Consider the following 12763-nt stretch of genomic DNA (forward strand, 5'->3'; position numbering starts at 1 on the left):
ATTTCACCACTCTGCATATCACGCATATCATAGATGAGCAGGAGGGTACAGCGGTGGGGAAAATGAGCAGGAGGGCTTCAGGGTTGGGACAGATGAGCAGGAGGGTACAGCAGTGGGGCAGATGTGCAGGGAGGTACAGTGGTGGAAGAGATGAGAAGGGAGTTCAGCAGTGGGACAGAAGAACAGGGGGGTACAAAGTTTTGGCAGATAAGCAGGGGATTTAGTATTGGGCGGGATAAACAGGTGGGTTCAGTGTTGGGCCAGATGAGCAGGGGGTTCAGTGTTGGGCCAGATGAGCAGGGGGGTTCAGTGATGGGCCAGATGAGAAACGTGTTCAGCAGCGGGGCAGTAAAGCAGGGGGGGTAGAACAGTGGGGCAGATGTGAAAGGAGGTGTATTGGTGGGACAGATGAGCAGGGGGTTACAGTGGTGGGGACGGAGAGCAGGGGGAACAGAGGTGGGGCAGAAGAGCAGGGGGGTACAGAGGTGAGACAGATGTGCAGGAGACACATTGGTGGGGCAGATGAGAAAGCGGGTTACAGTGGTGGGGCAGATGAGCAGATGGGTTCAGTGTTAGGACAGATGAGAAGGTGATTCAGTAGTGAGACAGAAGAGCATGGGTATACGGCGGTGGAGCAGATCTGCAGGGAGGTACAGTGGTGGGGCAGATGAGAAAAGCGGGTACATTGATTGGGCAGATGAGCAGGAGGTACAGTGGTGGGATGGATGAGAAGGGGTTTCAGCAGTGGGACAGAAAAGCAGGGGGGTACAGTGATGGGGCAGATGACCAGGGGGTTACAGTGGTGGGACAGATGAGCAGGGGGGGTTCAGTGTTGGGCCAGATGAGAAGGGGGTTACAGTGGTGGGAAAGATGAGCAGGGGGGGTTACAGCAGTGGGGCAGAGAAGCAGGGGGGTACTGTGGCTGGGCAGATGTGCAGAGGGGGTAGAGCAGTGTGGCAGATGTGAAAGGAGGTACATCGGTGGAACACATGAGCAGGAGGTTACAGTGGTGGGGCAGGAGAGCAGAGGGTACAGTGGTGGGACAGATGTGCAGGAGGTACAATGGTGAGGCAGATGAGAAAGGGGGTTACAGTGGTGGGGCAGATGAGCAGATAAGTTACATAGTTACATAGTAGGTGAGGTTGAAAAAAGACACAGTTCAGTGTTAGGACAGATGAGAAGATGGTTCAGCGGTGAGACAGAAGAGCATGGGGGTACGGCAATGGAGCAGATGTGCAGGGCGGTACAGTGGTGGGGCAGATGAGAAAGGGGGAACATTGGTGGGGCAGATGAGCAGGGGGTTACAGTGGTGGGACAGAAGAGCAGGGTGGTACAGTGATGGGACAGATGAGCAGGGGGGTATAGAGGTGAGGCAGATGTGCAGGGGGTTACAGTGGTGGGGCAGATGAGAAAGGGGGTACATGGGTGGGACAGATGAGAAAGGGGGTACAATGGTGGGGCAGATGAGAAGGGTAGTACAGTGGTGGGGCAGATGAGAAAGGGGGTACATTGGTGGGGCAGATGAGAAAGGGGTTATATTGGTGGGGCAGATGAGCAGGGTGGTACAGTGGTGGGGTAGATGTACAGGGGGATACAGTAATGGGGCAGAGGAGCAGGGGGTTACAGTGGTGGGGCAGATGAGCAGGGGGGTACAGTGGTGGGGCAGATGTGCAGGGGGTTACAGTGGTGGGGCAGATAAGCAGATGAGCAGGGTAGTACAGTGGTGGGGCAGATGAGCAGGGGGACAGTGATCTGAGGTGTGAAGGTGCATAAATTGGGGCTGATCTGAGGCATGAGAGTGCAGGATGTTAATTTCTCACCACTACTAAAGTAGTTTACATCATTTACTTTAAAAAAAATCCTTTTCCTAATTGAGAGTGTGAAGTTGACATTTTTTTGTTTTAAAATCGGCACGCTCAATTTCTTTGAAAACATTTTTTCGGCACACTGTGCTCAAAAGGTTGCCTACCCCTACCCTATATGGTAACTAAGTGAATACTGTACAATGTGAACATTCTCTCCCCCATCAGTTAGCCAACCCAACTGCATACTTTGTGACCTTCAAACATTGATTACCATATTCTCATTGCGTATTTCTTATTTTTGCATACAAAGTATGAATCCGAGTCACTATACATCTTTTCCCACCCAGCTCAGCAGGATGACATAAACTGGAGCTATGACCTGAATTGTGGGCACATTACAGCATGACTTTAAAGCCATACTGAAACCTTGTGATTCATTACTGTAATGAGATCAGGCTTCATATACAGCAGACAATTTGCTGTTCTATTACTTTTTTTTTAAACTGCTAAGTGATGAAGCAAGGGTTAATATACCCCAAGCTGGTAGCAGGTAGGAGAGTCAGACCACTGCTCTCACACACAATGCAATGGCCTGGTCCTTCAATGGTCTGACACATTCACCCCAACACTGCTACAACCAACATTGCTCTTGCTCCCAAAGCAGAACTGAATTTGGGGGGGGGGAAGGGTGGGCATATTGAACTGCCTTGTATGTGAAAGCTGTGGTCCAACTTTCTTACATACTGCCAGCATAAGTTTTTTTAACTCTTGCTGCAGCACACTTAAAAAAAAAAAAAACCACAACAAAAACTGCTGATGTATTACTGTATATACAGCCTAATTGCATTTCAGTAATAAATCATAAGTATATAATATGGGATTTATTTCTCCTCTATAAATAAAGGAAGTAAACGTATATGAGTGTGGGATGAATGGCACTGGCAGCAACAGAAAGAAGGGTGTATTTATGGTACCTATGGTCCATGAGTGTAACCACAATAATACACCAGTCAAGAATACATATTTAATTTGTCATATGATTTATTAAAATCCCAATAAGAAAGCATTTCTTCCTTATAGAAAAATAAATGGAATAAAACAGAACAGACACCATGCCTTGAGCTGATCTAATACTAAATAAGCAGACTCATTTCCCAGCAATTAATTACTTTCAACTACACTAATGAAAGGTAGTTCCATTGTTTTGTTCAGCTAAAATTAACAGACAAATGAAGCAAAACTGATCATTGCCCAAGTTTGCATTCAGGTAGTTTGCAATGGAGGTAATGTCCCAACTTTTTAATCATTTCCCTGTTGAGATAGATGAAGTATTCTGAATCTGACGCTTTCTGAATCAATCTGAATTTTCAACATGTATCATCAAAGGTCAACCTTCACTGACGCAGAAGAAAAAGACCATTTGATCTCAAATTCACTTCCAAGTGGCAAACCAAGTTTCTGTATTTTTAGGTACTGGAAAGAAAACAAAGACAATGAACATTATACAGCTACTGATCAATTATAAGGAATGCGCTGTTTCATGAGAACAAGTGCTTGGTAAACATACGTTAAGGAGCCATTTGTAGGAAAGTAAAGGAGCAAAAGTGGAGCTGTTGCCTATAGTGATCAATGATCTTTAAAAGGAGAAGTATGGTCAATGTTCTTTTGGCCATACTTCTCATGCGGGTCACAGGAGTGAACTTTGTTCTGCACTACTGTGATCCTTATTCAACCGACAGTGGGCTAAAGCCAGCTGCCATCATAGAGCCAGTCCAGGCTCTGCAGGGACAATAATGTCAGGATCTATCCAAATGCCTAACCAGCAGCTGGCTAGCACGCTGCTGATAGCCTGGGCCAGCCACTACCATCCCCTCCACAGCTTGGCACTCCAGTGAACTCTGAAAGGGCAGAACAGAGAGCCGGTGACTAACAGTCACCGGCTCTCTGCTCAGTGAAGATTGGGAACTGAGCGATCAGCGGTCTTGGCTTGCTCAGTTCTCTTCGGCCAATGGGGGACAGATGTAGCATCGGATTTATGCTGCAGCTATATGGGTGTGTATGATTTTTTTTTTTTAATCTTGCACTTCTCTTTAATACATAAAGGGGTTGATTTACTAAAGGCAAATATACTGTGCATTGCAAGTGCACTTGCTCCAGAGCTTAGTAAATGAGGTAAAGCTTCACTTTGCAAATAATACTCAACTATATGCAAGGAAAAAAAAAAAAAAACGCATTTTTGCTTGTACATGATTGGACGATAGAAATCAGTAGAGCTTCCCCTCAAATTAGAGCAAATGCACTTGAACTGCACTTGCAGTGCACAGTAGATTTGCCTTTAGTAAAATCAACCTTAAAGTGTATCTACAACCCTCCTTGGAATTCCATTGCAAATGTCAGTGTAGGCAGCAGATGTACGTACTTGTTACAAACAGGTATACAAATTTGGGGCAAGTGCGGAGGAGCACTGAGACCACCCTCATTGCAGCTGAACTTCCTTCCTGCCACTGCAGCCATCACACAAACAGCAGGCAAGGGGTTTGTGAGCAGGGATTCAGAGAAACTAGTTACCTATCAGGTCCGCTCCACTTTTTTTTAGACAGCAGTCAGTAGGTGGATCCATAACCAATACACATCCTGCTATTGGCTATAGAATCTGCCCAATGCCTGCTGTCAATCACAAGAAGAGAGCGGACCTGATGGAGAACTATTCCTGCAGCTTCCCCATCAGGCTCCACCCACTGTTAGCATCACCAGTTAGTGAGTCCTTAACAACCAGTGACAGATGGGGAGGAGAGGACCAGGTTATCTCAAGAATAGAACCACCTTGGACAGTGATGGAGAACCTTGGCACCCCAGATGTTTTGGAACTAAATTTCCCATGATGCTCAACTAAACTGCAGAGTGCATGAGCATCATGGGAAATGTAGTTCCAAAACATCTGGGGTGCCAAGATTTGCCAGGATGATGAGATGAAGTGCATTGTGTACCGTGTCACTTGGGCGACAGAAGCAAAGAATTAAAACTTTGGTGAAACTTGTTTTTTTAAATAATTTCTGACCCTCAGAATTCACTAATTAACTTCTAAATTACTACAGGTGTCCAGCCCTGCACAATATCCTATCTGTAACTGGAGAATAGTCAGAATGTTGCTTTGGATTTTAACATTTCCATACATCTTTTGGTGCTTGTACCTGTAGGTGCCAAAACTTGCAAGGGAAAAATCCAGTGTCAATTCTAATTTAGTTGTTGATTTAGTAGACAGGGTATAAAAGAACCCTTTCCCATAGTGATGATTAAAGTGTAACTAAAGGCAATTCTTTTTTATTTTGGATAGAGTAAGGGAAAGTTATATCCTGTTTTTTGCCATCTGTACCCCATTGGAGAGATTTTCCTTCATTTCCTGTCCCATAGCCAAAAGAGAAAATGAGAGGAAATCCCTTCAAAGTGAGAGAATCCGTAGTTGTCACCTCGTTACTCACCTCGGATTGCGAGTAACGCGGTTAACGAGCTTTTCGCAATACGAACACTGTATTTTTTAAAATTGTAACTCGGTTTGCGAGTGTTGTCTCGCAAAATGAGCACGTATCAGGCCAAAGCGGTGTGCAGTACCACTTTGGGCCTGAGGTGGGGGGTGCCGGAGCTGAGCAGAGCCGAACATCGTCGTTCGGAAATGCACGGAAATGCCAGAGGACAGCACAGCTGACCTCGGCAAATCTCGGGTAGGAAGTCCTTCCGAGGTTTGCCGAGGTCAGCTGAAGTGTCCTCCGGCGCCCCCCTGCCTCTGGCCGCAGTCAATGCGGAACAAATTATTTTTGTTTCCATTGACTTCAATGGGAAAACTCGCTTTCATATGCGAGTACTTTGGATTACGAGCATACTCCTGGAACGACTATGCTCGTAATCCAAGGTTCCACTGTATGTCCTCATTATAAGATTTCTCCTCTAATCCTTTCTTTTACTTTTACTCAGTGATAATGGTATACTGGACAAATAGAGAGAGCGAATCTCCTAATTGGGGGCACAGACTACAATACAAACCAAGAGATGTTCTAATCCCTCTCCACTCTATCCAAGGCTAAAAGAAAAAAAGTTTTGCCTTTTGTTGTAATTGAAATTGGTTTCCTTGCTGCACTGTACATGCAATACTTTAATACTAGTTTAAGAAGTTATTTAGTTGTGTTGCGCAATTAGGAGTTTATTTTATAATGGCTAAGATTTGTGTTGGTAGAAAGAAATCTAAGCTCTGACCTTACACATTTTTTTGTACAAAGATCCAGTTATTTTAGTCCGGGTTCACACTAGTGTGATCTCAGACCTCGCATGTGATTTGTACCGGATTGCAGTACAGATCACATGCGAAGTCTGTGCGATGTGATTTTAGCCATACAAACTGTATGGCTGAAATCGCATTGCATTCGCATAGAAAATGGTGCAGGACCCTTGTTTTGGTCTGCACTGGAATCGGATCACATGGGTGTTCATACCTATGCGATCCGATTCCTGCAGCATTTCACAGTTCGCACTGCGATCTGCGAACCGATCTGGGTGCGTCATTTAGTTTACATTGACACCCCCAGCCATTCGCAGATCTCAGTGTGAACCACTGTGCGATTCAGGTGTGATGCAGGAACTGCACTTAATTTGCAGGTTTCCCGCATTGCACCAGTGTGAACCCAGTCTTAATGTCCTAAAGTATAAACTAAAGCCAAAAAACTTTTTTTCAAATTTTGATAGAGTAAGGAAGACCCGTCAGGTTTTTTTTTTTTTACCATCTGTGTCCCACTGTGGAGATTTCCTTCACTTTGTCTTGTAGACATAACAGCAAGTTAGAAATATACTCTCTTAGGCCGGCCATACACGGTTTGAATCTCCGCTGGTTCAGCAGGAACCAGCGGAGATTCAAACCGTTAATGGGCAGGCTCAATGTACCAAGTTGATTGATCGATCATACCAAGTACCAGTAGATACACTTAAAAATCAATACCTGTTCATTCTGCAAATACTGATAATCTTGAGCAGGGGCACCATTGATCAGGATTTCCTTAGGAATATTTGCTATTCCAAACAGACCCACTTCGTTGAGCTTCAGGTTCTTTGCTTCTTTTTCTAATTTCACCACTTTACTGACAAGGGTTTTCTGTAAAGAAAATAAAGAGATAAAAAAAAAACTACATTCATGGTATATTGTTAAAGGCCAACTGAACATTCCATTTAAACCTACTAAATACATAACAGGTGCAACTAAACAAAAAGGTGTTCTAAGTAAGATTGGGCCAAGCACCCCTCTGTTCAGTTTGCAGCAAAACTCCCGAACAGGGGAAATGTTCTAATCCAAATGGAGAACCCCATTGAATTCTATGGGAGCCGAACAGGAAAAATCAAAAGTGCCTATTTTGAAGGCTTATATGAAAGTAATTGGCCATAAAAGGGGTATGAGGGTCTGGTTATTACCCTGGGGGACATGTATCAATAAAAATGTTTTGTTTTTTTTTAAACTATCATTTTTACAGAAGCAGTGTTTTTAATTATGCTTAAAGTGCAACAATAAAAATGAAAAATCCTTTAACCACTTAAAGACCAGCCGTCGCAGTTGTACTGCAGCAGGTTGGCTCTCCTGGGCGAATCACCGTCATTGTACGTCGGCCGCTTTAAGACCTCTAGGGGGCACGCGCACGCCCGCAGCGCGATGCTGGAGCTGATGCTTGTGGCCGGGAGGAGAGACAGATCTGCTGTTCCTAGTGATTAGGAACAGCGATCTGTCTCCTCCTCTAGTCACTACACTACCCCCACAGTTAGAAACACCTCCCTAGGGAACACTTAACCCCTTGTCATTTATACAGTAATCAGTGGCTATTTTTAGCACTGATCGCTATGTAAATGTCAATGGTCCCAAAAAAGTGTCAAAAGTGTCCGTTCTGTCTGTCGCAATGTTGCAGTCCCATTAAAAATCGCTGATCATCATTACTAGTAAAAAAAAAAATGTATAATAAAAATGTCATAAATCAATCCCCTATTTTGTAGACGCTATAACTTTTGTGCAAACCAATCAATATACGCTTATTGCGATTTTTTTACCAAAAATATGTAGAAGAATACATATCGGCCTAAACTGATGAATAAATTAGTTTTTTTTTACATTTTTTGGGGGATATTTATTCTAGCAAAATGTAAAAAATATTGTTTTTTTTTCAAAATTGACGGTCTTTTTTTGTTTATAGCGCAAATAAACAACTCAGAGGTGATCAAATACCACCATAAGAAAGCTCTATTTGTGGGGAAAAAAGGACAAACATTTTGTTTGGGTACAGCGTCGCACGACTGCGCAATTGTCAGTTAAAGCAACGCAAGGCCGAATCGCAAAAAATGGCCTGATCATTAAGGGGGCAAATTTTTACGGTCCTTAAGTGGTTAAATATAGTGACTGGGGGGTCTCCTTAATTTGCCTGTAAAGTGGCGCATCTGTAGCATGCATAAAACATGCTACAGCAAAAATGAAATTTCTAAAGTAAAAAACTAGTCAAATCCCATTTAAAATGATGGTTACAATTGCTATTGAAAAAAATAAAGAAAAATACGGCATGGGGTCCCCTTCCCCAGTCCATACCAGGCCCTTCGGGTCTTGAATGGATTTTAAGGGAAACCCCACACCAAAATGAAAAAAAAAACAGCTTGCAGATCAAGAAAGGGGAAGGGACGAGTGAGCACCCCTCCTCCTGAACCATACCAGGCCACATGACCTCAACATGGGGAAAAGGGCCTCTTCCCCACAACCCTGGGCTGTGGTTGTTGGGGTCTGCGGGGGGGGGGCTTATCGAAATCTGGAAACCCCCTTTAACGAGTAGGGGCCCCCAGATCCCAGCCCCCCATTTGAATGGGTATCGGGTACATCGTACCCCAACCCATTCATCAAAAAAGTTTCACAAAGTAAAAACCGCAAGAAGCAGCGCTCAGTGCATTGCAGGGTGTTTGTCTGGGCGAACACTGTGCAAATTCGGATGTTCGGCGATCGGCCGAACAGGCATATGTTTGGCCCAAACTCATGCTCGGGCCAAACCATTGGCTCATCCCTAGTTCTAAGCCAGTTTATTTTCTTCAGAAAGCAGCCACAACTTGAGTACAAAAACCATGTCCCCTGCCAGGATGCTGTAGAGAAGGACCCTTGCTCTCTGTATGTAAAAAAAAAAGGGTCTTTCTTCAGAGTTTCAACACACCCCCTACTTAGTCACGGGGAGAGCTGTCCAATCAGCAAGGTGCAGAGGGTGTGTCAGACCTCTGTAAAGAGACCACTGCTTCCACATAGAGAGCAAATGTCCTTCTCTACAGCATGCTGGCAGGGGACAGGTTTTTCTGTGCTGTGGCTGCTTTCCAAAGAAAGTTAACCATAATGCCACGTACACACGATCGGACATTCCGACAACAAAATCCTGGATTTATTTCCAACGGATGTTGGCTCAAACTTGTCTTGCATACACACGGTCACGCAAATCTTGTCGGAAATTCCGAACGTCAAGAACGCAGTGACATACAGCACGTACGACGAGCTGAGAAAAATGAAGTTCAATAGCCAGTGCAGCTCTTCTGCTTGATTCCGAGCATGCATGGAATTTTGTGCGTCGAAATTTTGTACACACGATCGGAATTTCCGACAACAGATTTTGTTGTTGGAAAATTTGAGAACCAGCTCCCAAATTTTTGTTGTCGGAAATTCCGACAACAAATGTCCAATGGAGCCTACACATGGTCAGAATTTCCGACAACAAGCTCACATCGAACATTTGTTGTCGGAAATTCTGACCATGTGTACGCGGCATAAGAGTATGCACACCTTTTGTTTTGATGCACATAAAATAAATTAAGCTGATTTAAACCTAAAGCCTAACTCCTAAATTGAAAAATCTTCCCTTGCTGTGGGGCTGCACCTACACTTCAAAGGCTAACTGCTTGTTTAGTCTTTGAAAGAGTGAGTAAAACCACTTTAACTTGCCTTATTCACCCCCCCCCCCCCATGGTGTTGCCCCTACACTTTGGCAGTGGATTGTCTCTCGACATCATCACATCCAATACACAGTTATGCACTCTGCACTGGTCTTGATGATGTCAGGACCTTAGGCCACTGGCGCATGGGGGAAATAATACTGTGGGGATCAGTATAGCAGTGCAGAGGACTGGAGAATTAGGTAAGTAGATCTTCTTTACTATATTATCTAGACCTAAACAACAGCATTTGTAAGCCTCATGCATAGGGTTGCCACCTGTACCTGTTTCACCCGGACAGTCCGGGTTCTGAATCATCTGCCCGGTTTTCAGACTCTCTGAAACCCGGACAGACCATTCAGGCAGGGGGAGCTCCATTAGCATATTTGTCGCTGTGGAGACATCAGCAGTGTCACTGCTTCTCCATAAATACACTGTGCTGGTGTGTTTGTTAGAATCTAAAGCTCATTCCTGTCTCCCCCCCACCTCCAGGCTCCTGTAGGGTCTCTCTTATCAGTGACTTAACTCTCCTCCCCACCTCCGATCACTAGTGCGGTGTGCTTAGAGAACCCGGGAGGCGGAGCTGAGGAGGAGATCATGTTGGGAGGAGTAGATAATGTCGGGCTGGCACTGTTCACACTACATGCAGGGAAGAGGTGAGCTGAGAGTTTTTGTCTGAATCTCCTAGGGTGGAAAGCTGACAGGATTTGTTTTGTAGGAGTTGCTGTGAAGGGTTAAGGTGACAGGAGGATTGGTCTGAAGTGTGTCTGAACATATTTTCCAAGCCTCACACCTCTATACAAATATCCTCAGTCCAGATAATGTGCAGTAATTTATTTATTTTATTTAAGGTACTTATATAGCACCATTAATTTACGCAGCGCTTTACATATACATTATACATTCACATCAGTCCCTACCCTCAAGGAGCTTACAATCTAAGGTCCCTAACACACATTCATACATACTAGGGTCAATTTAGACAGGATCCAATTAACCTACCAGCATGTCTTTGGAGTGTGGGAGTAAACACACGCAGACACAGGGAGAACATGCAAACTCCAGGCAGGTAGTGTCGTGGTAGCAGGATTACTGCTAGGCGAGAGTGCTACCCACTACACCACTGTTATGACCATTCATTAACCCTGTGTTTATGTGGAGAGTGTAAACTTCTGATTGTACAGAGCTTGGATAACACAGGGATATATGAATGGTCATACATTACCTTCACATCATCTGTACATACAGACTGCTAGGAGCTGGCAGTTTTCATTGTTGTACTGTTGTAAATATTAGTGGATGAGTACAATAGCTTTTGTTTTTATATACATCACTTCTTCTCAGCCCCCAACTTCCCCCATGTGTATCACCCCCAGACCACTTCATACATCCAGCTGGCATCATCCCCTCCGCACTTCTCTCCTATACATTCTACCCTCACCATCCCCTCTGCACTCCTCTCCTATACATACTACCCCCACTATCCCCTCCGCACTCCTCTCCTATACATACTACCCCCACCATCCCCTCCGCACTCCTCTCCTATACATACTACCCTCACCATCCCCTCCACACTCCTCTCCTGTACATACTACCCCCTCCATCCCCTCCGCACTCCTCTCCTATACATACTACCCCCACCATCCCCTCTGCACTCCTCTCCTGTACATACTACCCCCACCATCCCCTCCGCACTCCTCTCCTTTACATACTACCCTCACCATCCCCTCCGCACTCCTCTCCTATACATACTACCCTCACCATCCCCTCCGCACTCCTCTCCTATACATACTACCCTCACCATCCCCTCCGCACTCCTCTCCTATATATACTACCCCCGCCATCCCCTCCACAATCTTCTCCTATAATACTACCCGCACCATCCCCTCCACACTCCTCTCCTATACATACTACCCCCGCCATCCCCTTCACACTCCTCTCCTATAATACTACCCCCACCATCCCCTCCTCACTCCCCTCCTATACATACTACCCTCACCATCCCCTCCGCACTTCTCTCCTATGCATTCTCATACCAACTGTCACAAATTTCCTGGGACATTACCGGGATTTAGACCCTTTTCCCGGATTTAGCCATTCCCGGGAAATGTCCCAGGAAATTCTTATTTTACCAATTTTTTTTTTCCGCCACCACTAGAGGTCTGTGGCCGACAGAGACAATGTCTCCACCGGCCGCCATTTTCCCGAAGACACAAATAAACAATTACTGTTTAGCAATGGTCGGGTGGCTGCCAATAGAATTTGAGCTGTGGCACCTCCCACCTCCCGCACTGCTGGCATCTGTCTGTGACCTGTGGGAAGGGGCGGGGGTGCGCGGCGCCGCAGCTCAATTGCTATTGGCAGCCACCCGGCTATTTTGTCCCATTCTATTTAGTAATGGCGGCGGAGAGAGTCTCCACTGCTGGGAATGCCTGATGTAAGGAAAGGGGGGGCTCCACTGGGGGTTGCCTGGTGTAAGGACAGGACTCTGCTGGCAATGCCTGATGTAAGGGCGGACTCCGCTGGCAATGTCTGATGTAAGGGGGGACTCCGCTGGCAATGTCTGATGTAAGGGGGGACTCCCCTGCAATGCTTGATGTAAAGGGGGACTCCGCTGGCAATGCCTGGTGTAAGGACAGGACTCTGCTGGCAATGCCTGATGTAAAGGGGGACTCCACTGCAATGCCTGATGTAAGGGGGACTCTGCTGGCATTGTCTGATGTAAGGGGAGACTCCGCTGCATTGTCTGATGTAAGGGGATTTCGCTGGCAATGTCTGATGTAAGGGGGGACTCCGCTGGCAATGTCTGATGTAAGGGGGACTCCCCTGGCAATGTCTGATGTAAGGGGGACTCCCCTGGCAATGTCTGATGTAAGGGGGGACTCTGCTGCAATGTCTGCTGTAAGGGGGACTCCACTGGCAATGTCTGATGTAAGGGGGGACTCCGCTGGCAATGCAAACAATCAGCACAGACCCCCCCTGTC

General features: G+C 45.7%; 1 protein-coding gene across 2 annotated transcripts in view; it reads right to left on the reverse strand.

The window, feature by feature from the left end:
• Positions 1 to 2866: 2866 nt before the first annotated feature.
• Positions 2867 to 12763, reverse strand: part of LOC141114481 (lysosomal alpha-glucosidase-like) — a 321841-nt gene continuing 311944 nt past the window's right edge. For both annotated transcript variants that reach the window (XM_073608186.1, XM_073608187.1), the window contains 2 exons: positions 6790 to 6942; positions 2867 to 3278 (listed from right to left, as the gene is read on the reverse strand). In XM_073608186.1, the coding sequence (XP_073464287.1) occupies positions 3186 to 3278; positions 6790 to 6942 (246 nt within the window). In that variant the 3' untranslated portion in view covers positions 2867 to 3185. The remainder of the gene's footprint in view (positions 3279 to 6789; positions 6943 to 12763) is intronic.

Source organism: Aquarana catesbeiana, linkage group LG12, assembly GCF_042186555.1.
Source record: "Aquarana catesbeiana isolate 2022-GZ linkage group LG12, ASM4218655v1, whole genome shotgun sequence".
Classification (NCBI taxonomy): Eukaryota; Metazoa; Chordata; class Amphibia; order Anura; family Ranidae; genus Aquarana; species Aquarana catesbeiana.